The sequence below is a fragment of the Sebastes umbrosus genome, chromosome 2, assembly GCF_015220745.1.
Source record: "Sebastes umbrosus isolate fSebUmb1 chromosome 2, fSebUmb1.pri, whole genome shotgun sequence".
Taxonomy (NCBI): Eukaryota; Metazoa; Chordata; class Actinopteri; order Perciformes; family Sebastidae; genus Sebastes; species Sebastes umbrosus.
Genome location: NC_051270.1, coordinates 26961806 through 26989541, shown reverse-complemented (window position 1 = coordinate 26989541; position 27736 = coordinate 26961806). Strand labels below are relative to the sequence as shown.

Sequence of the window (27736 nt, the reverse complement as noted above, 5' to 3'; positions counted from 1 at the left end):
TGTTGCATAAAAATGCCGCCACTCTGACCAGCCTGCTACGTTGATTTGAATGGGAATGTCTGTTCTACTCTACTCTATTCTATTTCTATGTTTGTGACTGTGTGTGTTTTTCTTTGTCTTCCAGCTGAAGAACTCCCTGAAGACTGATCTCTGTCTGGACCAGGGCCCCGACAACGACAACGTCCCCATCCTGTATCTCTGTCACGGGATGACACCTCAGGTTAGAGCCCTCTATCCCCGCACCACTGTTTCATGCAGCGCGCAGCACAAAGACAGATTTAATACATCACCTCGATATTTTATTTCCATCTCGGGTATTTCCCTACTCAATAAAACCTGTTCCATCTGGAAGAAAAATAACTTCCCTCTGCTTTCAGATTGAATCAAACTCAGTAGCCTCACATCATAAAACGGGATCAGGTTTTCTATTTTGCCCTTTACAGAAACACTCCTCGGTGTTTTTAAATACATATTAAACTCCATTTTTCACACACCTCCATTTACGGCTGACATGTCCTAACTGAGTCCGGCTCAGAATGAAATGCCACGTTATTGACGAAACACAATGTAAAATCCTTTTTTTCTGATTAAGTTAAATTGAACATTTGTCTCCGTCTCCTGCTTTCTAACACACAACCTGATAGACTTAAGGATTATTCCAACCGCTTCTTGCCTCTGTTTATTTCCCCCAGTCAATATCTTTAAAGCCGTATCTCTGGACTACTTGTTCAGGACAGCCCAAATAAGAGGGAGTAAGTGTCTTCAAATGTTAGCACAGCTTGATTATCATTTACCTTCTCCAGTTTCTTCCAGCTCCTATCGATTCCTCCGTCCCATTATGTCTGAGAAGATTGTTTTCAGAGATTGTTTAACCTTGCCGTGAAGGCTGTAAACTTGTCCATATAGAGTGAGACTTGATCTCACATTATCCCTCTAGATTCAAATGGAAGTTTCTCCCTCGTTGCGCCTCGTATTGATATTTGCACCGCAGTGCAAATTAAAACGGATTCAGGAGAAATCGGTATAATCTTGTGGAAAGCACTTTTTCCTTTACTTGTACAGCCCTTTCTGGGACCTAGATAACTTTAAAACTTGCTAATTATAAATCTGTTACATGCTATAAATCTCTCATAAATCCAGGCATTTCAAACAAAGGATTGGAGTAGCACCAGCGTTCCTAATGAGATTAGGGATCTCCTCTACAAGACAAATCTAGTCAGCTCTATTTTTACGTTTCAGTGTTACATCATCGAGAGGAATTAGACCCTGGATTGCCTCCATAGTGACACATATACATAGCAAATGTTTGCTGTCAAAATGTTGCTGAGTTGCTGGACTTTGCGAAGCGCTGCGGTAATTGCAGCACATCGACGTGCTGAAAGTAAATCGCACAGCAACACATGAAAGGAAATTATATTACAAAGCTTACAGTCCAGCACGTGACTGACTTTACAAGAGCATGTTGTCAGCAAACATACTGTACAGCACTTCAGCTCGAGCAGTAATAAAATACAGCGACTTAAGCACATCAACAATAGAAAGCACAGCCACATACGGCCTGGCAGTCTGCGCGGCTCCGAAAATGAGCAGCACAAATGAAAAATTCACACTCGTCAGACTGTTGAACGTCTGGTGTGAAGGAGGCAGGAGGCTGTTTGGGCAACATGAGACAAATATGACTAAGAGAAGGATAAGAGTAAAAGCGAGACACGCAGCAGAATAAGCAGACATGGCCCTGGTGGTTTTTGTTTTAATAAAAGGAAATATCTCGGGGTGCTTTCACAGCTAATGAAGGTGCTGAGTCAGAGACGAGCTTTACCGCGGCCCCACTGTGAAATGCATAGACTTCCACCGACTGACTCTGTTTAATTGTCTGCTCTGATATGAATCTATCTCCCCCATAGACTTGTTACGCCTCTTTCTCATTTGGATTCTGTGTACTGATTTATGTGGCCTCCCTTCAGTTTAGTTTTTGTTCATTTGTTTCTTTTAAGCTGCTAGTAGCAGAAGAAGTACAGCGATCCTTTACTGAAGTAAAAGTACCAGTACAATAATGTAAAAATACTCGATAATTCGATATTGTTTTTCCATAAGCATTTAATGTATTTGTATGTAAAATAGTAATTATAGCTGTTTAAAAAAGGTAGCAGAGTAGAAGTTTACTTAGTACAAGTATCTCAAAATTATACTTATAAGTACAGCGCTCGGGTAAATTCACTTTACTTCCCTGCTTTGCTCTGTAAAATGCACAGATTAGTTATTTCTATTTTTTTTATTATTATTATTATTATTTAACCTTTATTTAGCCAGGATAAATCCCATTGAGATTATAAATCTCCTTTGCAAAGGGGTCCTGGCCAAGATGGCATCTTAAAAGTTTCATAAAAACACAAATAACAGACGTAAGAGCAAAACAGCAAAAAGAACAACATTTCACATTAAAGAGATTTAAAACAAACAGAAAGTTACAACAACCAGATAATGTTCATTTAGTGCATTCAGTGCGCAAGTAATCCTTAATTTTTAAAATCTTGCATGCATATATAATAATGTAGTTTAAAATGTCTCTGTAGCTCACATCAAGATGAGGCTCCAAAAACTTTAAAAGCACTTTCACCAGAAACGGTGTTGGTTCGAGGAACGACGGACGTTGCAGCTACTGATATAAACATAAATCAGGAGGCAGTTTGTTTAACATGGCCTTGTCTAGACAAATGTACCAATGTTCTATTCTACGATTGTATAAAGAACACAAACCAACTCTCTCATACAAACTGCAATGATGTGTGTGGAAACCCGACTGTACTGTATGTAATCATATACAGTCCATCCTTTGTGCACTACACCAAACTAAAGCCAGCATTACGCCAACAGACTCCGCTGTGTCTCTCTGTAAATACAATCCACATATTCCCTCTCTCTTCCATCTCTCTCTCTCTGTCATGCTTATACCACTCAGCCTCTTCTCCTGCTTTATTCCTGCAAATGATTTTCAGTTTCTGTCAGCTAAATATGAGCAAAAAATCATTTGGGATGGAGACCATCAGAGAGGGCACAATTATTTGGGTTTTCTCCCCATTCCTGAATTAATAATGAGCTTCTTTTGTGTGCCTTGCCTCGTCTTTCCTTGTCCTCCATTCAGTCAGCATAGCTGTATAAATATGCATAGTTAGTGTATGTAAATGTCTCTTTCATACCCAAAGACAACCGAAGAGCAATCCTCATTTGCTGCATAGTTTATTACCTGTATGGTCATATACAGCTCTGGAGGGAGCGTTTATCTAAATGTCAACCACAGCAGTCTGAACCTACAGTACGGCACTATGCAGTTAGCAGGATGTGGTGTTTCTTTGCAGAATGTGTACTACACCAGTACTCAGCAGCTCCACATCGGGCTCCTCAGTCCAACCGTTGACGACGACGACAACAAGTGCCTGGTGGACGTGAATAGCAGGCCGCGCCTCCTCGAGTGCAGCTACGCCGCAGCCAAACGCATGAAGCTCCACTGGCTCTTCTCTCAGGTGACGACACACACGAACACACACGGTCAGAAAACACAAGGTTAACATTCAGTTTTCTGTTTACATTCAGCCTCAGTTAAGACAATTTGTTGACTGTGACAGGAAAACCAACTGTGTTGGCAGCTTTTAATCATGCGAGTGGTTTAATTTACTGTGTGACCGCCTCAGTTCTGTAACTCATTTAGACGTGAAGAGCCAGTGAAACTTGATGATTGTCTTTCTTCATTAGCTGTGCTTGCAAACTGTGTTTTAACAGAACAAGCAGCCACCTCACAAAATGCCCCATGACAGCGGGTGAATTGGATTTACTGCATGCTTTAATTTGGGCTCAAAGGACCTCATATTGTTAACTGCCACGCTGTCAGCACAGCGTTAATTATAGATTTTGTTCCTCTTTCAGTCAAATATGTATTTAAAAACCCAAATGTGCTTCATATTAGACGCTTGTTATAACTGTAGACCGTATATAAAGATGGGCGACCTGTCTCCACTTCCTCCCACTGTACAGAAGTGAAGCCAAAATATCACGGATACGGGAGCTGCCATCTTCAGATTCAGATTCAGTCATCGAGAGACTCACAGCTGTCAATCATGACGTCTCACCCCCTTTCTATAGACTGAAATAAATAATTAAAACATAACTTATCAGAAAAATGAACACTTGAAATGTGATAAGAACTACCTAAAATGACAGAAACCATCTTTGGGGAAAATTTATTTGACGTGTACTTTGACTTTTTAGTTTGGCCTATCCGCTAAAATAGAGGAGGCAGGCTTTATGACCTATACTGCAGCCAGCCACCAGGGGGCGTTCCAGATGTTTTGGCTTCACTTTTAAGGAGCTTCATGTCGTCCATCTTTATATACAGTCTATGATTATAACGCATGCAATATTCTTTTGACTATGTTGCTGCTGGACTGCCGCTACAGGTTGGTTGGTTTTACAGCGCGATAGACATAAAGTGTGAAAAGCTTTTATATGCTTGAGCGCTTACGTCCCATATCCTCACACTGAACTGTAAGTGGTTATTTTAGTTAACTTTGTATAATTTAGTAAGCAGGATGGGACATATCAGCAAGACTGGGGAGTAGCACGTCTCTGAAATATGACATCAATTATTGACAGTTTTGACTGCTTGTATGCAAAGTGTCCAACTCAAGCAGAAACAGATTGCCTTGATGCAGCCATAGTAACTTTGGTGAACACTGTACAGATTAGAGAGAGGTTTTTTTTGTTTAATCTTAATTCAAATTTTGCACAAAACCTGATTAACTGAAGATATTTTTAATCTCTTCCCAGTGAAACCTGCAAAATTACTTCACTTCCTTTATCCGCTGTAAAGACCTCTCGTTATCCACGAAGAAGAGCTTTTGATTTGTGGAAAGAAAAGAAATAGTGCGTGCATGTAAAGATCCGTCATACGTTGGTAGGTGCAGATTAGAAAAGCGAGCACATGTTCAGTGGGTGGGACCGTATGGTTTGTTCTGCTGGCGTGGGCGATACCTTTTTATTTCTCTGTAACGAATACAGATAGTTCTGCATATAGCGTAGTAGAATGTAATGCAAACTATAGCACCTTCAATCAAATAACAACCTTCCCACATGCTATATGCTCGCATATACATTCATTAGCAAGAAGCAGCCTGAAAGGGTTATATAGAGAAGTTGGCTGAGTGAAACCCAGTTGCTTCTTTTATCAGTTATTGCTCCAGCGATCCTGGGTTGTAGTTTGGCCTCCATCCAGGCCTCTGAATCACCACCCACATCTCTGATTTGTTAGCGAGTTACTCAGATATGTCTAGTGTTGTGCTAATGGTCTGCTGTCTCCTCCGGTTTGAGAAACAATCGGCCAATCAGAGCTTTGTAAACAGCATTAAGAATAGGGATGTTGTTTCTCTGTGCAGGAGCCAGAAAAATCACTACATCTATGGATTGAGAAATAAACTGCTCTAAGCTACTGCCACTGAAGCTTCTTTAACTAAAACCTGAAGTCAACAGACGATGTGTTCCTTTCCCTGGCCGACACAGAAATCAGCTAACGTTAGACCGAATTAAAGTGAAACAAAATGACAATTCAGTCTAATTATTAGGCTACTTTTACTCAGCCAAGTTATCCAGATAACTTAGTAAACCAAACCTCATCTCTAAATGACATAATCATTCGGTGAAGCCTTCAACACCTGCAGTCAACACCTGGTTTATACAGTCATTCTGTATCTGAAATATATTGTATAGCATAAGACTATTAGATGTTACCTGGTTTTGTCTGGTATAGTATATATGGTATAATTTATTAGTATTATTACTACTCTGGGTAACTCAGTCCGTAACATCAACAGTGAAAGAGCATCCTGGTCAGGCTGGTCAAATCATGTTTATTTATTACTAAAGGCCATTACACACCGAGGGCGTGACGAATAAACACGAAAATGTGTAATACTCGCCTGCAAATATTATATGACTAGGGTTTTTATTGTGAAAGGTAAGAACAGAAGGAGTGGCCCTGCTCTGCACTGCTTTTGTCAAGGTTGAAAAGTTTGCCGTCCTGACTACGGAGCCTCGGTGTTGTTGTTTCATAAATATAGCAAATAGGTGCAACTCAAAACGTTCCGCACAATGTGACTGGTTAATTGAAACCAATGTTTGTTGGTTCTGAAAAACAAATTACATCGCTTTTTCGACACATAATATTTCTGTTCTGTGTGAAAGTATTCATGAAAAAAACAACAGTTTGAAAAAATATGTTGGCATGCAAATTAATCGCACAAAGAAAACGGCGCTGGTGTGTAAAGGCCTTACAGGTAGATATTTTTTGATAGAGGTTTCTTACCTGAAAATTAAAAACAAATGTTTTATATTAACAACAACAGTATTTATTTAATTTACGGTAACACTGTTTGGATAGTCCTCCTACAAATAGTTTTTGAATATTTGTAACATTTCAACAGCTTATTAGTTGAGCTTTGTCTGTAGATGTTTAACAGATTACTGTATGTGACAAATCAGAATAATCACTCCTGTATAGCAAACTGTAGGTTGAGTGAGTAGTTCAAGTTTAACTAAATCATTCTGAGAATGTGCAGGTATGTTCATGAATTACATACGTAAAGATCTACAGATGATGCGTAACAGTTGAATTGTTGAATCTCAACTAATAAGCCGTTGAAATGTTACAAATAATCTGTTTGGATCGTCCGCCTACAAATAGTTTACAGTGTTACAATCAGCAAGCAGGTATGCAGGGGTCCAAGCACCCCGACAGCATTCGGAAGCAAACCAACCAAGAGTATGAGGCCGTTTCTGAATAGAGTTTAAACAGGTGGTTTTCTTGGTGAGCCTTGGCAGGCCCAGATACTCTCCTGCAGTGCACACTGCCAGGATCTCATCCAGCCTTGGAAAACTTGGCCATGGAGCTTGTGTCTGCGTCAAAAGTATTTTTTTTTAAAAACTGTGTAAAAGTATCTTCAAGTTTGGATACTACTCTTTGCTCTAAAAGGCTGAAAAAATATATAAATATATAAAATATTAAATATATTACATCCTTTTTCATGTTCTCTTCCTTAATGATGGAGCTTGAAGGTTCATCATTGACCCTGCAAACAGCAGCTCAACAAAATAATGTTAATGTTGTTTGTTTCTGAAGCTTTCAACCACAACGTGTGGCCTTCCTCAGCTCTGCTAAGTTGTCATGGAGATGGTTAAAATGTTGTCACATCATAGAATATGATAATTTTATAATCTCTGCAGTTCACAACTCATCTGAAAGCTGGCACAGTGTAACCTAGAGTGGGGATCTGAAACGAATCTGGCTTTAGCTGATACCCATAAGTTTAAAAAACGCCTTGATTGCCCCATTCACTGCTTTTATGGGCTGGCTAAGGACACCGCCACATAGTGGTCCATAAATGGCCACTTTTAGCAGTTATTACCATCTGTTATCTATCACATAAAATGTCTCTTGGACCTCACAGATAGGCCAAACTCTGAAAATACAGAAAGAGTAATTTAGTTCAGTCTGTACAACCTGTCCAATCTTTAGCTCTTTTCCCCCCCCCCACATTGCTCTCATAGTATTGGAAAGAGCTCTCTCCTCACTGCTATCTCCTCGCAGCTCTCTCCACACTGTATTGACTGCTGAAGGCCTCCTCTTCAGTCACTTGCCCTTGGTCTGCCCCGACGCTGTAATGAGAAAATCCTGCTGCGTTTCATCGGGACACGCTGGAATATTTTTGCAGAGCTTGATGTGCTCAGAATCGGGCAACAGCTGTCATATTAAAGTTTGTAAATTGCTGGACCGTACTTTATTTTTGCACTAAAGTTTTCGCTCGTCCTCCAAGCATATTTCCCACCTGCCAATTAGAAATTAAATGATTGATTTAAATAATAGTATAATGGCTCTGAAACTACAAGGTTTTTGTGTCCGTCATGCCTTTGTTTCAATTTCTCTTTCAACTCAACACCAGATGTTTTTGTCTCTTTCGTTTTCCTCTTTTCTTCTGCGTATTCCCTTATAATCTTGGCCCTTGCAAGGAAGAACACTAATGACTACACTGGCAATTGCAATGTTGTTTTTGCCTTGAAACCATTTTTGATGCTATCTGGTGGGCCCAATGAGGATGGTAGTGTGATTCAGCCAAAACGCCCAGAGCTCAGGGTGCTTCAGCTGCACACATCCATTCACAGCAGTGTGGGTTTAACACAGGCAAGTTATATTGTGCACACAAATTGTTCTTTTGGAGCGCGGCACAATTTTCACCAGCCTGCTTTTATCTTTTCAGGGAGGATCCATTCAGAACAGGAAATCAAAGAGATGCCTAGAGCTTGTAGCGAGCAGCGACAATGAGTTTGGCTACCAACTGGCTCTGCAGAAATGCACTGGACAGAAATGGTTCATCACAAACGTGCTGTTTAGCAGCGCCTTATGATCGAATGCTGAAGGGAAGAGCGGAGTGAATAAGTTGTTTCTTTTGTGTGTGTGAAAGAATAAGACGCAGGAGTCGGGACAGGAGATTGAACAGGAGTTGAACACGATCATTTTGAGCTCCACGATGTCCTCCGATGAGCCGAGTCGACATCACATCGTAAATGTTAAACATTTTATTTTGCCTACAGGATCAGCCATAGTTGGCGGGTATTTTGCAGATTTGACAAGGTAGTATATTTAGTATATTTTGTGGTACAGTCAGATTTTCGTTGACTTAAAAGATGTAATGGGTCCAATATGTTTTTGTACTTTGTTCATAATTGCTACTGTGTAGCAAGCTTTCTGAACCCGTCCCTGCTGTAATTATTTTATTTTAGTGTCTCAGGTTTGTAGGTTTATTATGCGATTCAGCTGTACAGTTGTGGGAAATGTTGGAATAAATCTGAAAATGATTATTTTCTACATGTAAATATTTTGATTATTTGTAATATATAACAGTAAAATAACTCATGTAAACTACTGAGCGCAAGTCCTTTTTTTTTCCTTTTGTTGTGGCGCAATCTGTGATTCAAATCTTAACAAAAAGGGTTGAAATTAAAAGGACTGGAATCTGCTGTCAATCCCAAATAGATTTTTTATTGTCAAAAATGTTGGATATGTACGGTGGCTCTGAGAGTTTAATGCACTGCAACTAAAGAAAACCTATGCAGATATACAAAACACTTCACCAGTTTGACTACACATATACAGCATACATAACAAAATGCACTGCAAAGTCAGACAACAACCAAATACAGAAATGCTGCAAGTTGCAGAAAAAAATAAATGGAACTGAGCAAGATTCCAGGGGGACATGCACGTGAGTCGATGCCGTGATTTGTGGGTAATGAAGTGACTTATGACTTACACCATGTCTCCCACAGGAGGCGTTAGCAGAGCAGCTGAAACACCTCTCATGTAGACATGCCATAGTGTGACGGGCTTTATTGGCCTGTACTGTATTCTATAGATATTTGCTGTGCAATATGGGAAATACAATCCAAATGTTAAAACTGAAATAAACTTTAATTGTTAGCTCATTTTCCAACACCATCGACAGGTGGTCAACTTAAGTGTGTTTCTGTATTTGGTAGTTGTGTTTTCCGTTTTAGTTGGGTAATCTTCAGCAATTCCGTTACCGTGGAGAACTGAGGCTCGTTTCTCAGTCGATTTGTCATCTATGAAGGTTAAAAAAAAAAATTTAGCCCCCCCCCCCATACCCGTCGCAAAAATGTGCGCTAACTTTGTGAGAGCCCCAAATCCAAAAATTGCCACCATCGGCCATGTTGGAAATGATCTTTTCAATGGTTTCACCGACAATGCTGAACAGTATCTGGGACTTTTTGGGTCAAGGAATTCATAAATTATGTCGTTTTGATGATTTGACCTATTTTTGACCTTCAAATCCAAGATTGCTGCTGATTTTCAGCACTGAAAGGTCAATTTTTCAAACTCATAGAGCCTTCTTATTAGGCTCTAATGAAAGCTCTGGTCATGCTGAGTTGAGTTACGGACTACAAACTACAATTAAGTACACAGAGGTCATTTCAGAGGTCAAAAAGGTTATCGTTCGTAGTTGATTAGAAACAAACCTTCGCTCTCCATGGTCAAGTTGATGACTGTTTTCTTAATTGCATTTGTTTTGTCTATTTACATTTTTTTTTTTTTAGTTGCAGTATGAACTCTCAGGGCCACCATAGATTTGGTTAATAACAAAGACTGATGTACATGTATACACACACAGCATTTAGAAAATACAGAGTCATGGAAGATGTCGTCGGTTTGTAGTGACAAATGCAGAGGCAGGAACTGAGAAACGAGGCTGCTTTCTGCTCTGACTGTTGTGAGCACCTGGGGAGGAGACGAGTGGCACAGCCTGTTTTCAACATGCCAGTCCTCATTACCATCCACATTCAAGCAGAGCTCGGCAAACCATGGCATTAAATATACATGGAAACCCACTTTCATCAAAAGGACCTCCCTCACTAACACGGCTTAATATATGCAATAAGAGCGCCTCTGCATGCTCAAACTTTTGAATGAAAGCAGTTCAACAAAACAGTATTCCCATGCACATTGCATCCTCTTTTAGCTGACCTCACATACTGATTTCCTGCTGCTTTCCAAACGCTACTTTCAACTTTAAAATGACCGTAGATGGGGAATCTGTGTGTGTACATTTGCTTAATATTCTATTATCATACATACATTTATCACCCTTGTTGATTTAGCACATCATCTGGGGCCAGAAAATGACTTGAAATAAGGTTTATTTTTGGTTGGCACAAAGTACACTGTGATGGAGCTGCAGAGCTGTCTGAGCATGAGTCACGTACTATGTCTCCGAGAATTGCTGGCCTGATTTCGATGAAGCCGGGGCGATAAAATGTCTGTCTTCCCTTTGAGATCTAGCATTTGCGAAATTACAGTCATTTACCCTTGATATGAGAATTAAAGACTGACTTTTAACAGGTACGTCTTCTGCCTCTCTGGAGCAACTGTCATGAATATTTTATTCATATGAGCAATTTGTCACAAGAGACAGGTTTTATTATGGAGAGTGCTTCTTCAATTTCCAGAAATATACTGATGTGATTTTGCTTTTTATATAACTGAAACTACTTGGACCAAAAGGGCAGTGTGTATTATCTGTGGGAAACATGAGGTTTACTGTTGAAAATGGGAGAAAATGTGTCTCAGAAGAAATATTGCTCCTTAATCCCCACCAGTTTTGTTGTTGTCCTTATTCAATTCTTTTTGCTTAGCTACACTATGTGCAGACTGAGAGCTCCTTTGGGAAGATTTGGGTAAAAACATGCTGTTGAAACGTGGCAATAGTAGAATAGCTGTAGCTCAGGTAAGGCTTTAGATTACCGCATGCGAATTACAATGTAATTATTATCAAGAACGTAGGGGTATCAGAAAAATATATACTGGGTACCTACCTCCCAGGGAGGAGGTAAAATGACTATGTACCTATTTAATAATTAATATCGTTACTGGGTAAGAAGACAGGAAAATGGGGAAAAAAACAGCCAATGTTGCAATGAAATTAGTTATGATGTGCTTTACTTTTTAAAGAAACGTTGTGTAACATTTGGGGGATCTACGGGCGGAAATTGAATCTAATATTAATAAGTATGTTTTCTTTAGTGTTTAACCTGAAAATAAGAATTGTTGTGATTTGTTGTGAAACCTTAGATTGAGCCGTTTATATCTACATAGGGAGAAGGTCCTCTTCACGGAGCCGGCTGTCATGTTTCTACAGTAGCCCAGAACGGACAAACCACTGTGTTAACTTTTCCTGCTTGGGCCGGAGTCGATAACGTTACTCGCTCCGGAGTTAACCCCCGTCACTCCACTCAGCCGCTGGAAAACAAGACACAGGAAACATCTGTTGGTCTTGAGGACCTGCAACATTTATTGCTGCACAAACTGCAACTTCCACTGAACATTCACTTGATATTCTCAAAGCTAAACTAACTCTGTTTTCAGTCCACTGCACACATTCGCCGCCACTCCCTCTCTCTTGCTTCACCACTCACTTCCCACGTACACACAGACACTCTCTACACTGACTCTGCTCTAAAGACCAACTCTTACACCAACTGGCTCTAGATGAGGCCATTCGCGTTTTCACGTCGGCCACCGTAGTTCTTCTACACCCTTGGTACACGGGAGAAGCTGCAATCTGCAACCTCACCGCTAGATATCGCCAGATGTTGCATACTGGATCTTTAAATGTTAAATGTAGTTTTGGATTTCCAAATCAAGATCCATCTGACGAATAAAACTAAATCTACTGCCACACATAGTGGCTCCTTTTCATGACATAGCTATTGTTAAAGGACATATAGGCTTAGCCTTTTTGTTTTATAGGTCATTTAAAAAGTATTTATAACCGTTTTATTTTCAACACCATAATCTAAAGTCGCTGTCCTGGCTCCATAGCAGGCTGGTTTCTTACTGTTACTGTTGTTACTGTTTGTTACTAACTGGGGAAATCGTTACAGATCGCAATATTTTGTGTGGCAATATTGTTTCGATAAAGGGATGTCAAGTATCAATCTTTTATTATATAAACTAACCGCCTAACGGTCTTTGTCAAGTTTGTACCAACCATGTGATGTTAGCTTGTCAGGAAGAACACTAAATAGCGCTCAAAAGTTACACGTTGGCAAGGAAAAACTGGCATGGCCATATTCAAAGGGGTCCCTTGACCTCTGACCTCAAGATACGTGAATGAAAACGCTGAGATGAACAGAATGAAAAATGTATCTTATTAAATAAAACAGAGGTTGACAAACTGCATAATTTGCCGTTGAAAAAGGAAATAAATATCAATATATATCGCTACACTCCAAATTTCCCCACTGTAGGACTAATAAAGGAGTATCTTATCTTATCTTATATATCTTATCGCAATACTCAGCATATCGCAAAATGTTTAAAAGTGCAGTAGTAAAGTATCGTGATAATACCGTATCGTGGGGCCTCTGGTGATTCCCACCCGTAATAGCTTCATATTTAGCATACAGATAGGAGAGTGGTACAGATCTTCTCATCTAACTTTCGACAATAAAGCAAATATGCCTATTTCCCAAAATGTCGAACTATTCCTTAAAATAAAATCTACGTCACCCCCCACCTCTCTCTCTCTCTCTCTCTCTCTCTCCATGTGTTTCTGTATCTCTCTCTGCCTCTATAATTCATCTTTTTGTCTCTTGTGGGAGAAGGTTCTGAGAGGCAACCTATCATGTCTCGTCATTATTTTCTGCGCCCGACATGGAGACATTAAACATTGAGGAATATATTCCTGGCAGAAGTCCTGGTATGATCAGGGGAATCAGCTGAGTTTTGAACACCTTGTGGCAAAAGGAAGCAGCTTGTCAGAAGTGAGAATAACACCCCTCAGGATGCAGAGAGGAGGCTTTCTCTGTTCTCTCTCCTGCAGGTGAGCCACAGGTAGCTGAGGGGAAGCTGTCAGTACCTGCAGGGCGTATGGGACAACACACGGGAAAAGACACTGGGAATAGTCTAAGCAGCTACTTCTCAGTTGAAAATAAACATAAACCCTGCCAAAGATGAAACGACTCTTCATTTACAATCTGCAGGAGGACAACAGTGTTAGAGGCTTTAAGCTGAAAAAACTGATTTACCAGAACAGTGCATGTGGGTGTGAAATTTGTGTTCACCGCACAGCCAAAATGCTTCACATGTGGATAAATGTCACTGTTAATTGTTTTCCGTGAGAGTGAATCTGACTTGTAGCTGCGTTACCATGGCTACAAGTCCTAAACTGCATATTCTCCTACTCCAATATCCCCAGGCATCGGACGATAGGTGAGCACATTAGCTGAAAAGACCTGACAGGATGTAATTGCCCGCAGATGCAGATGTAACTTTAATTTTTGCCCTTTTTATTTCACGCTAGAATGCTTTGACCTACAGGCTGACAAATCTATTTGTTTTTGTGCAGATCTGTCTCAGTTGAATGTGAAGTAAAGGAGTGTAATGGTGGATAAGGGATTTGCTACAGTGGAAATGCATCTCACGGGGAGGTCTGAAGTCATAATGAAAAAGGCTGAAAGTGAGGGGCAAATCATCTCTAATCACCCAGGCAGACATGTTTCAGCGCAGGAGATTAAACTGAAGTAATGCAGTTTTATTCTGTCCCCATAGAGACACAGTGCAGCGTGTCATACTCTGAAAACCACACCCACTGGAGGGGAAACAAGTGGCGCCACAATATTCAAAAAATGGCTAAAATGCTGAACAAAAAAGCTAGTTAAAAACATCCGATTTCAGCATGTCAAAGGATTATTATGTCTACCCAGGGTGCAATTGATAACTAAATTGATGCATGATGATTAAGATGATGAAGCGAGCTGTTAGCAAGCTACCGTAGTCGTGACCCCCCCCCCAGAATAATCAGGTTGGTGTTCACAAAGCGCCCCTGAGGCAAATTATATCACTGGTACAGGCAATGTAATGTAAAAAAAAAACATTCCCCAGTTTATTTTATTTTCAATATGTTATTTTATTTTTTTCCTCACAACCATCTGGCAACCCCTAGAAATGATCTTGCAACCCCCTCGGGGTTAATGCACTTGCAAACATAATATTGCATGGCTTTCTGATTTTGTGTTTCTATAACACAAGTTGCATACTGTCATAATGCTTTAGCTTAACTTACAGAAAATTACCCTAAAACTGACATTAGGACAAAATCGGCATGAGTGTCTTCTTAATGACTCAGTTTTTTGGTTCGGCAGCTTATAAAAACTTCTGGGTTCTTTGTGTTGGTAGTGCATCCCACCACACAGCAGCAGCTGACAAGGAGGCACCTTCATGCAATACAAAGTCATTGGAGGGTGATGAATTGTTTTACACTCCGGTGTGGGCGCTCGGTCTCTACTGTCTACTTAAAGTTGCTTAATTAATCACTAAGATGAATAATTAATAAATGAGGTACTACTTCAACTTTAAAGCTGCATTCATTTCCAGACAATTTGGGGGCAGAACAAGTTGTAACCACAACATTGACATATTAGCACTTTATAAAGTTGATATGGCAATTATTTTGATGTTAGCAAATTCAGTATCAAGCAGTTACGGAGCAACATTAGCATTCACCGGCGTCACGTTTTGGGCCACCGAATATTAATATTTGTCTTCTTTTGCCCTGTTTTGGTCTCCTCCATCTCCTGAGAGAAATATGTGGCTCATGTGACGCACCCCCCCCCCCACCCCCTCTGTCCTGGAGGCTGGCTGACATGGGAGGCTCATTAGCTTGATTGAGCTCATCTGGGCCCTCCAGGCTATAAAAGCTGCTCCATGTGCTCCGTGTGCTCCCTGTCTCTCTACAGCAGACATCCACCCTGCATGGCTGCTTTTCGGTTCTTCACCTTCAACACCTCCACAGTACACTTGACACTCATGCATGGCTTTCATTACTTGTTGTTGAGTTGTTGATCTACACACTCCATTGTTTGTTTTGTATTAACTGTACTTTAATTTGTGTTGGTGTGTAGGACCTTGTGTGGACTCCCTCCTGGTCACACTGAGCCAGTCTGTGACACTCATTAGCCGCTGAATGCTCCACTATGTTCACCAGCTAGTCGCTGACTTTGTCTGTTTGCTGTAGTGCTGGGCAGGTAGTATGCAGTGGGGGTTTTTAGAGCTTTTTTGCTGAAACAGCGGCCTGCTGCAGCCGTAAACGATGCTGTTTACCACAGTAAAGCTGTAGGTTAAAAAAACAAAAAAACAAGAAAACAAGAATCTGAAATGCTGCATAGAGCTGAGGGTGTTCTGTGGGTTCAGCACTACAAGTGACACATTTATTACACATTGGTGGCTACTGGCAGCAAATTGATCTGAGTTGTTCTGACATGTGCTCTGAAAAACAATATACAAGGTTACCAATACTTTATATAATGCCGTTTATTTTACCAACATAATCTGTGTCCGTCACTTTCATTAAGTTTGATCTCCAAATTAAACACATACAGCACACAATGTTATTCGAAACACAATCAAAAACAGTTTGCAGCCGCACCTGCGATAACTGCCATGTGGCGAGGTCTAGGCCTAGTGCCTAGGCCTGCACCAAACACCCCGTATAGTGCTTGGAGGCATATCGCACTTAACAAAATAATGTCATGGCTCCTACACGTAATCTTTTGATCAATTATTAATATAGAAATATTGATTAGTGCAGCTTTAAAACCTTTACTTGCATGAATCTGTCAGGCATGCAATTTTTTCCTTTTCCCAGTTTAATACTGCAGGTCATTAATAGTAACTTTGTTTTCAGCAGTTAAAACAATAAGCCTGAATATTAGATTTCAACTGAATCAAAAACCCATATTTTACAAAGCCATGCCTCTCATTGGATCTCACTATACTTTACTTGTGCTGCTATCGATTTATTCAATAAGTGCTAACAAGTGAGAGGATATACATATTGTGGCATTTCATCCATTTCAATTTAACTGGCTTTTGACAGTGACGGATGAGGCTCCAAGAGGAAGCATATAAATCAGATTTAACAGTGAAAATTGGTATTGACTGTATTATTTGCACTCTATTTGCTTTTAGCTTTTAGTAACTTCTCACTGAAGTTAAATCTGTCTGCCTCTGCGGAAATACTTTGTGGCTATTATTCCTCTTTTGAAGCAGAGATCAGATGCCACTGAATAACTGATCATGGTCATGATTTACTTACGGAGTCAATCCTGCTGAATACTTTAACTTGAAGGTAAACCTTGAATTTTTTAAAAATGGATTTTTTGTATTGGGATATTTTTTGCTTTACTACTACTCTACAAAGCTGTTTTTCTATCTGCACATTTGTGACATCTAAAATTAATGAATAAACTGCAATAATAAAAAAGTTTCTTTGCAAGAAGATCCTTCAAAATGTAATCAAAGCAAAGCCAGGAAACCTATTCTGAAGATCACACCTCAGAGAGTGATTCAGTCTGTGCTTGTCACACACACACGCTACATTAGGTTAGACCAGACACATATTTATGGTCCATTTTGATGTGACAACAATAGTCTGCCCTCTGTCTGCCCACTGACAACACCCAGTGACCCCTGACACCACTGGCCGGAGGAATTTTAGACCACTTTTGTCTAAATGGGTAGAAAAGGCTTCAGTCCATGAACCCACATCGCAGACACACTCCAACAATGTCTGATCACTACAATCTGGATCTCGACTCTGCCCCTCCACTCCAGCGGCAACGCTGCTGAGAAAGACATCTTGTTAGCACTGAAGCGAAGCTCTATTTCTATTCTTGTCCTCCTGCACACGGAGCTGCATTTGATACCAGATCCTCCCGAACACACCAATAGATCATGAAGGCCTCCACAGCCAAAGATTATCCTGTTTCTGTTCTTCCTCTGGATTTAGATCTCTCTGAAAGATTTCAGTTTGTCTAAGTAAACACACAGATAACTGTTGCACAGCATATCTATTAAAGATTTGGGGTTTTGTGAAGATTATAGACATCAGAGTTGTGGTGTCATCTCTTTTTTGGATTCACATGGATCTCAGAGACATGTGACTGTCACCTTCAAGAGTGTGCTATTCTGATCGCAGATAAGATTGAGGACATGACGGCTTCTCTGCACTTGTCTCACACAATCTGTCAATCAACCTGTCTGTCTCTGTCTATCTTATTCACCGTCTCTGGGTGGAAAATATTTAATTTGTATCAAGTTCTTGAGTACAAGTTGGAGGTACTTGAGTATTTTCATTTTATGCTATTTTACACTTTATTTCAGAGGGAAATAATGCAGTTTTTACTTCACCACAGCCACAATTATTTAAATTTCAGTAATATTTGTATGTATTTGGTGTGTCATTTTGATGCCATGTAGACTGTACCGATACTGACCGCATGAATATGCAACGCTCAGTGCTAGTGACGTAGAATAGAAAGCGAGAAAGGCCGCTTGAGGTAGGTGGATGGGTCCAACAAACATAAGACTTTCATTTTTTTAGTTTTAATCAGTGTCTGTTTTCTGTATTTATGTTATGTTGTTTCCGTACATATTTTACTTAGTTTACGTCCTTATTTTAAGCCCAACTATGATGTTTTTCCTAAACCTAAAGTGGTTTTGTTGCCTAAACCTAACTGCGTACGTTACTGTAGTTTTGTTACGTGGCGTACAAAAGACACTAGAAAAGCCTAAAATACTTCCTCATAACATGCGGAATGTCTGTCTAACGTCGTGCTCTTTTTACGCCTTCCTGTGAGACTGTGTTGATTATTTTACATTAAAAAACACATTATCCATTTATTTAAAAGTAAGTGGTTTCCAACCTTGTTGGAGATATTGGATGTTTTTGTAAAATATCCAATAATTCACAAAAATACAAGTATACAAAAAGGTATATAAATTTGTGTATCAGAACTTTGTTGATTTATCTTGTGACCCTTTGGATGGGTCCCAAACCCCTAGGTTGGGAACCACTGGACTATATTACGTAAGTAGCTCCACATCGACCAACTACAAAAGTAAAATGCTTCTTTACACATTGTTGTAGTATTAACAATCTAATAATGTCATACATGAAAATACATCAAGTCTAAAATCAACCATAAATGCCAAATATTATCTGGTTCCAGCTTCTCAAATGCAGGGATTTGCTGCTTTTCTCTGTTTTATACCACTGTAAATTAAACATCTTCTGGTTTCAATTTGAAGATGTTACCTTGGTTACTGAGAACTATTTTTATGACATTTTACAAACCAAATAATTAAATGATTCAGCTAGAATTGCTAATATTCTTCAAAAACATTTTTGTTATATTGTTGAAATTCTCATTACATCCCGACAACAAGCAATAAATCAAATGTGCTGACAGAAAAAAAATCTGGTATCTGTGGCTGTCGCAGGACTGTAATAACCCTGTCCAATCATTTCATTCGGCTCGAATGAAATGATTGGACGACCTGCCTGCTTACCTGTCTTTCTGCCTGCGCGTACTCTGCCCGTGCACTCATTGCACGTCTTCCACAGGCTGCTAGCTTGACAGCTGTGAGTACTAACAATGTTTGCTGTTTACGTTCATTATGATAATTTTGGGGTAGTGGCTTTGGAGGGAGGCCTGAAGGGACGGACTGTCAGTGTTGCCGACTTGGCAACTTTCTCTTTAGATTTAGGAACTTTTGGTGCTAGTGCTGCTACTTTCATTGGTAAAAAGTTGGCAACACTGGACTCATTTTCTTTGGTTGGATAATTTTTTTTATCTAGTTTACTATTGCTAGTTTCTTAAGATTACCAACCCTATCTTTAATTGAAAAAAAGAATACATAAACTTGCCCTAATAGTTTAATTACCTGTACATTATTTGGTACATTAATGTTGAACTGGAGGTTACTCATTTATAGTTGGATGGAGAACACAGTTCACCATGTTGGGTGACTCTGGACATTACAGGTTCATCATAACACACTGATATCTGTTGTAGAAAAATAGGAACCATCTGCATGAGATACAGATGGTCTGAATAATCAGACACATCCTCCAAAAATCCTTTCTATCTTTCATTTGAATCCTTTTTAAAGTAATTTTCATGTTAGCGCGTGTTTGATGTACAAAGCTCGTGCTGACCTAGATGCAAAATTAATAATTTCTGGCAAACAGCATCTGTCAAGCAGATGGAGTGCAATGATCTAATGGTATGTGCTTTAGAAGGAGAGACGCTCATTTCTATGGCCACCTGGCTCTGAACTTATCAAGGGTATACACACAACACAATAAGCTATAATCCTCAGCATATACTGCAGGAGTAAATCCATCAATAGCTTATTTCTGAATGTCCTTACAGGACTCAATTACATGAGCCTTGGAAAACAGATTGCCTGACATATTGAAACTCAGAAATAGAAATTTCTATCTAATAATTTAGTCATATTTCTTTTTGAACCTCTCACGATGTAATCAATAGACAGTAGTCTAAAACCCCTGACCAGTTATCTCTGGATTTAACAGACTTTTAAAAAACAATTTTCTGTTTCACAAATTCACTAACAATACAGGTTACATTTGGTTTGAATAATGGGAAAAAAAATTGCTCTTGCGTTGCAGATATAGTAAATCTAGGCAGAATAATGCATAACCATTAAGAACATATTTTTGGAGATGTGTGATCCGCACAGTTACTACTTACAAAGTGTGACACTTTCGGGAAATACACTCATTCGCTGTCTTGATGAGAGTTAGATGAGACGGTTGATACCACTCTCAGCTTCATATTTGGTGTCGATTTTCTCATCTAACACTTGGCAAGAAAGTGAACAAACAAATTTCCCAAAATGTCAAACTAATCCTTTAAAGGAGATCTATTATGATTTTGTGCTTTTTCCCTTTCCTTTAGTGTGTTGTATCGTTTTTTGTGCATGTAAAAGGTTTACAAAGTTATAAAGCCCAAAGTCCATGCCAAAGGGAGTTACTCTCCCCCACAGAAACACTGCTCCTGAACTGCCTGAAACGCCTTGATTGAAGTCCCGCCTTTTCTTCCATGACATGGTGATGTCACCAAGTAATAAATTTGCATAATACTTGCCTAGCAGCTAGTTTGGCAAGCCCTCTAACAAAGCTAGTGTTAAGTCTGAAGAGTTTGGTTTGTTTGACCAATCATAACAGAGTAGGCCAACTGACCAATCAGAGCAGACTGGTCTTTTCCATAGGGCGAGGCAGGAATTCGAAAAGAGCGTTTCAGACAGAGGGTGAAAAGAGGTGCTGCAGCACAGCCGGTATACGAAAAGTAAAGCGTTTTTTTTAAACATTAAAGCATGTAAACATGTTCTAGTATAAACACAAAATACAAGTATGAACCTGAAAATAAGCATAATAGGTCCTCTTTAAAAGGTAAAACAATGTTAGTCTTTGCTTGGCCACAGCACCGACTTGGGAATCAGCAAGCAGCTAATTTGTGAGCATAAAAAAAGAGTGAACAGGTGACAGCTGATGGATCAATCAAGTCAATGATGTTAACAAGTGAAGATCCATTAGCTTAACTCTGTGGCGCACAGGGGAGGTGACAGATGTCTCAGTGGGGGGAATCAGTGCGAGAGGGAGATTAGGTCAGATTAGTTGATGTTTTCATGCAGCTGAGTTAAGGTTTGTGCTAATTGGAAAGTGAATGCAGGTATGTCGAGAACACGTTTGTCAGCACATCACTGTGACGAGACACGTTTCTGGAACAAAAAGGGAGGACGGGGTGCATGATGTACAGCCACGGTTTCACACAGAGATCAGCTCATGTCGACAGGTTAGATCAAAAGCCACCAAAAATAAGTGTGTGAAGCTGTCTTTCTTTTTTATGTCATTAATCTCTTTATCATTCCCTTTGAACTTTAGTCAGTGGCTCCCACTGCATTACAACTGCAGGTTATTGTTATAATTTCATGAGTAAAAGAGGCTCAAATTACTTAATTGTGGCCTTGGTAAATGTTTTTGAATGTTGTTTCTGTTTCATAATCAGTAACCCACATTTTCCACTTCTGAAGTTGCTGATCTCACTTAAATCCACCACTGAAATGTGCCTTTGAGCTCTCGTTCATTTGCAGAGGATAGTTCCAGGCATTAATAGCATAATTAGCTGCTGCTTTTGTGAAGCAGACACTAAATAACCATAAACAGCAGCCAGAAATTTAACAGGAGGCTTTCATTTTTCCTATTCGGGCCTTTAGTCTTCATTTCTGTTGACCATAGTGAAAATAAATTGTGTTTTTAGATCCCTTTTACCACTGGATCACATTTTCATTTGAAATAATGTATGAAGACAAATATCTACAAAGTTTACACAACATAAGATTAAATAGTTAATTACAGTATTTTCAGCACGTTGTTTTAAAACTGTCTTTGCTTTTGCTGCTGTGGTATCTTTACTCTACAAAGTTACTAAATGCTGGCTTCAAAGTTTTGTATAGCAGCATCGAAAGCAAAGTATCAGATAATATCTGAAAAAGGAAAATATCCCAAAAATTATTAGTAAAATATCCCCCCAAAAAATCTGTAAGATATCTGAAAATTATTAGTAAATATTTTTAAAAATCAGCAATATATCCAGAGTAAAAATTGGTAAAATTTCATAAAAATGCCAATCAGCAAAATATCCAAAAATTATTAGAAAAATATCTGAAAAATGATTAGGAAATATTCGAGAAAAGTAATCTATAATATATCCAGAGCAGAAATAGTTAAAATATCACAGAAAAGAAATCAATCAAATATCCAACATTTATTAGGAAAATATCCTAAAATTATTAGGAAAATAGTAAATATTCAAGAAAATATAATCCTGTATGCTGTTGAAGCCCTTCTCATTAATTACATTAAAAAGAAAGGGGTAAGTAACCAGTATTCTTTATTTTGGCCAAAAGTCAGTGATCGATCTGTTTAACTGCACAAAGAACGCAGAAAATAAAATGTAATTACAATTCAGACTGCAGACTGGATGCACAGATTGATCATTACACAGAAAGCAGATTGGGACACTTTGGATGCCTCTTTGGCCCCATTTATAAACAAGGCCAGAGAGTCATTTGGGAGACCTCAAAAAAAGCAGAGCAGAGCGCAGTCCGTTAACAATCATTTAATATGCTTCTCACTCTGCCATCCTCAATGAAAACAAATGACCTGAGCGGCATTAGACTCCGGGGCGAGCACCTCTGATCTTGTTTTTCCTGAAAGAAGAGATGTGACAGATTTATAGATGCTGAAACTGTTTGAAATGCTAATGAACTCTGTTAGTAAAAGAAACATGAGGGGAACACCCACGGGGCATACTTACAGTATGCAAACAAAGTCAGGTGCACACACACATGCATGCAAAGTCACAGACAGAATCCTCCCAGGTACAGTATTTGTTCGATGATGGATGGCCAACACTGTGTGCACTGCAAAACTGCAGAGAGAACTCTGCTTCTGCAACAGTAAACACTGCAGCTGAGCCCAACTCATTTGGGATGTATTTGGCACAGTTAGAGGGGGTCACGCAGGGTCATGAACGAGTGCGAGAAAAATCGTGTGATTGATAGCTGCGGTGTACGACAGTTTTGCAACCCAAGCACCACGCACCTTGGTATCAGACCTTGGGAGTGAAGAAAGCGCTAAACCACAAATCAAAGCTCTTGATTTACTGACCGATATCTCGTTATGACCATCACCTATACAAGCACCACCAAATGAGATGGCTCTGAGAGGGAGCTGGCCATACTCTGAGAGACAGGATGAGGAATATGCAGTTTCAGGGGACCTTGACATCCAGCCACTGCTCCTCCACACCGAGAGAAACCAGATGAAATGGTTTAAGCTCGAAATAAGAACAACCCCTGGTGGAAGGAGATGACAGGGCCGACTGTAGGTCTCCTCACTCCGCTGTAGTCCTGACCTGGATCAATGGCTAGATAATGGACAGATGCATATTTTAAAAGATATGATGACTGTCAATCAAATCAGTCAAATATGTTTAAACTGCGTCCACACAGTCCTGATGAAGCAGAGTTTTTGAGAGGTGACAGTGGGCAACTCTGGGTCTGACATGTGAAGCCAATGCTGAAGTGCCTTAAATTTGCATTCTTTCTAACAGCCAGCAGGGGGCGACTCCTCTGGTTGCAAAAAGAAGACTGATTATATAAAAGTCTATGAGAAATGACCCTACTTCTCACTGGATTTATTACCTCAGTAAACATTGTAAACATGAGTTTATGGTCTCAATCGCTAGTTTCAAGTCTTCTTCAATACAGCATGATGTTCATTTAGTAAATTATGGTCCCATTTAGAGTCAAATAGACCATAAAGCAGGGGATGCTTTAGGGCGTGGCTACCTTGGGATTGACAGGTCGCTACCACAGAGTTGTCCAGTCTGGGAGTTGTCCGTGTTTTCGTCTTACATCTTTAACCCTTTCACAGTGTGTTTTCAGTTCATGAAAGTTAATTAAAGCCTTTTTGGTTGCCTAAAAATGTCTTATTCAGCGTTTGGTTGTACTTAGCTCCACCCTCTCGTGTCACTTCTGGTTCCAAAAACCCAAGATGGCGACGTCTAAAATGCCGAACTCGAGGCTTCCAAATGGTAGTCCACAAACCAATGGGTGACGTCACGGTGACTACGTCCAGATCTTATATACAGTCTATGATTGCTGAATAATAACTGACGATGTTTTTTATTCCTAACTTTAAATCTGATTGTTGCAGTTAATCATGACTTTTCAAAATTAGAGAAAAATACTTTAAATCAAGTTTTCAGGGGCTTTAAGTTGAACGAAAACGACAACAGAAAAAAGTCCTAATTTTAGATATTCTACCTTTCATGTCCCTTTGGTACCATTCTCTGGATGTAAAGCAAGCACAGACCAAGCATGCTCTTTTGACAAATGTGGCCAAATGCAATGGAAATGGCCACATATAAATGCATATTTAATAGCTTTAAATATCAACACTTTGACCTGCTCCATTTCCTGTGATACAGCACTGCGGCAGGGCATCGCTGAGTGCTACAAGGCAATTAAGTCCTGTGCTGTGTGTGTGTGTGTGTGTGTGTGTCCATCATCCATCACCACCGCCTCCCTGCAACTTCTGTAAATGTTGCCTCTGCATAATCCTAGCGGCAATGACGATGTTCCCCTCGAAACATATTTGAAAAAATAAATTATTATAAATGTAATTTATATGCGACAGGTTTGCAAAATGATCCTGCAGTCAGTAACATGTTTATTCTCCTGTGATGGTCACGGGTGAGAGTGAGGATCTGCAATCCAAGCACATCTTAAAGGCGCAGGAACATAATTACCTTTAAACTGAATAACTGAAACAATGATATATTAAGTGTGGTGTGCTTTATGACTGGCATCTGTTCAACGTAGTGCCAGGCAGAAGGATACTGGTTTGATGCAGTTTAATCTGCTATAAAGACTGTAAACTGTTGCAGCTTTGTGTCATGAATTGGCTGATTGGAAATGGTCTCCACTGAGGAAGAAGCTACGCAGTGAGAAAAAGATAAATTTTACCTCTCAGCATGGAGTCACTTACTGTCAAGAGAGAATAAAAGTGAGAAGAATGAGGATTTTTTTTTCAGAATAATATATAATGTGGGCCTCTCCTCTCACCTTGTTCCTCTCAGTCACCACTTTGCTAATGCTGTCCAGTCCTGCACCATAATTAGCATGTTACACTAAAATGCCTAACCATAATAGCCAGTGGTGAAAGAAGTATCCAGATTTTTTACTCAAGTAAAAAGTACCAATACAGTAATGTAAAATATATTATAAAATTAGATTGAAAATTACAACTAATAATCCAGCATTTAAAACAGAGTTCTGACACACAAATTTGTATTCATACTATGGACTATTGGTCTGACGACGGATAAGCCTCTGGGGGCAAGGGTTTATATTTCTGGTGTAAAGCCGGCAGATATCCAGGTCAAGACTTCCTCTTTCGTGTGCTGCTCATTGTTTACAGTCCGATTAGCAACTTGAGATGCGAGACTGGTGTTGGATTTGAGAGACAATGTGTACGACCGAATTGTTTCACAAGTAGCTGGTTTACAAGCTAATTTTAAACTAAAGCTAAATCTTCGTCAGACAATAGCCGCCTCTCGTGCTCCACACGGACTGCTTACCTGCATTCAACCAAATCCTGCTCGAACGTGATTGGCCAATACTACTCAGAACGCTACCAGAACGCTTCTGGTACCAAAATCTTGTCCCTTTGCCTCCAGATTCATTCATATGAATGCAGAATCTGTTTGTAGAGATTAACTTTTTGCTAACCGTTGATTTGTTTGTGAAATGTTGGATAATTCGACCTCTTTGGGCCTCAAACTGCTATTTAAATGAAACCATGTGAGAAGTTTAGAGGAGAAATGTTTCTTTGATGAAACTGCTAACAAACTCATAGACATCTGAAACAAGGAGCCCTAGCCAGATCCAGAGGTCACAAGCCAGAAAAGAGTTAGAAAACTCTGGTTTCATTTTTAAAATGCATTGTATTTTATGTATTTATCATGTGTTTTTATACCTCCGTGCCGGCAACAGGTGGAGGTGGAGGTGTGATGTTTTCGGGTTGTCCGCCTGTCCGTCCGTATGTCTGCTTTGGTGATCATAGGTCAAAGGTCATGGTCATGGTCACCTTACGTCCATCCCATCCTTGTGAAAGCGATATCTCAGAAACGCCTTGAATTTCTTCTAATTTGGCACAAATTGAATTGATGAATTGATTCGATTTTGGTGGTCAAAGGTCACTGTGACCTCACAAACCACGTTTTTGGCCATAACTCAACAATTCTTATGTTAATTATGACAATTTAACAGAAATGTCTAATAGGATAAGATGATGAAGTGATGACATATTGGACAGACGTGGATGTAAACTGCAACTCATGAGGTGGTAATTCAATTCAATTAATGTGAAAAGTAGCTACAGTAACTATAGCTGTCAGATAAATGTAGTGGGGTAAAAAAGGACAATGTTTCCCTCTGAAATGTAGAGGAGTAGAAGTATAAAGTAACTTAAATATGATCAAGTACAAGTAACTTAAAACTGTACATAAGGACAGTACTTGAGTGTGTACATGTTAACTCAGGGGCAAATAAAACTCAGGAACATTGGAATAATGAGGTACAGTATATCTCACAGCGATGACTCCATGTTCCTGTCTATTGCTGCCTATGGTGAGGAATGATCAGCTCATTTGTTCATTCAGTATCATGCAGATAAACATCTGGTTTTGACAGTTATATTGGATTCTTAATTCAAACTGGAGAGGATAATTAGAGATTTAATGGAGCACAGCAGACTCAGGGAGACTGGTGAGCTCCTAATCGAAGGAGGCTGATTCAGTCACAACAGCAAAATGAGTGGGAGGTGCTGAACCAGTTTCACATTAGGTCGCAGCTTTTGGCCGAACTCCACACAAATCCCACATCAGCTGGCCAGAGGGGGAATGGAGTAAAACTTGCCTCAATGGAAAAAAGAAAAAAAAGTAAGTTTCGAAGAGAGAGTTATTTTCGCATTTTTGCCAAAGTTGCCAGCAGTCTTCTCTGAATAGTCTGTTAGTTATGTTGCAAGATTGTTTACTCATTATACTGGAGCCTAAAGGGCTCATACGAACTATAAATCTCTTCTGAAGGACAAAACAATGTTGGTTTGCTCTGTGTTTTTAAGTGCTTTTGGTATATGGTAGAAATTTAGTAGGTTCCTTCATAATTATGCTTGTGTTACAGTGTTCTTCTGAATATGTGTGGCATCTACTGTACATTTCACTGAATATTTATAATTGTGCAAGTAATTAGGATTTCTTCTGGGACAGGATGGAGTAAACATCGAGTTCAGCTCAAAGGTTACAGTGACTTTAGCAATTAGCGCAAGTCACCATCTCGTTAAGGACCAGTGTGTAACATTTAAGGGGATACATTGGCAGAAATGGAATATAATATTAATAAGTATGTTTTCTTTAGTGTATAATCACCTGAAAATAAGAATCGCTGTGTTTTTGTTACCTTGGAATGAGCCGTTTATATCTACATAGGGAGCGGGTCCTCTTCCTGGAGCAGGCAGCCAAGTTTCTACAGTGGCCCAGAACGGACAAACCAAACACTGTGTCGATAACGTTAATCGCTCCGGAGTTAACACCCGTCACTTCACTCAGCCGCCGGGAAAGAAGATACAGGAAACCTCTGTTGGTCTTGAGGAGCTGCAGCATTTATTTCTACACAAACTGCTAC

The 27736-nt window shown here is 39.6% G+C and overlaps 1 protein-coding gene across 1 annotated transcript in view; it reads left to right on the top strand.

The window, feature by feature from the left end:
- galnt18b (UDP-N-acetyl-alpha-D-galactosamine:polypeptide N-acetylgalactosaminyltransferase 18b) overlaps positions 1-8965 on the top strand; it is a 95549-nt gene extending 86584 nt beyond the window's left edge. Inside the window, exons 9-11 of the mRNA XM_037751686.1 lie at positions 125-220; positions 3357-3521; positions 8301-8965. Coding sequence (XP_037607614.1) covers positions 125-220; positions 3357-3521; positions 8301-8447 — 408 coding nt within the window. The 3' untranslated portion in view covers positions 8448-8965. The remainder of the gene's footprint in view (positions 1-124; positions 221-3356; positions 3522-8300) is intronic.
- Positions 8966-27736: the final 18771 nt, after the last annotated feature.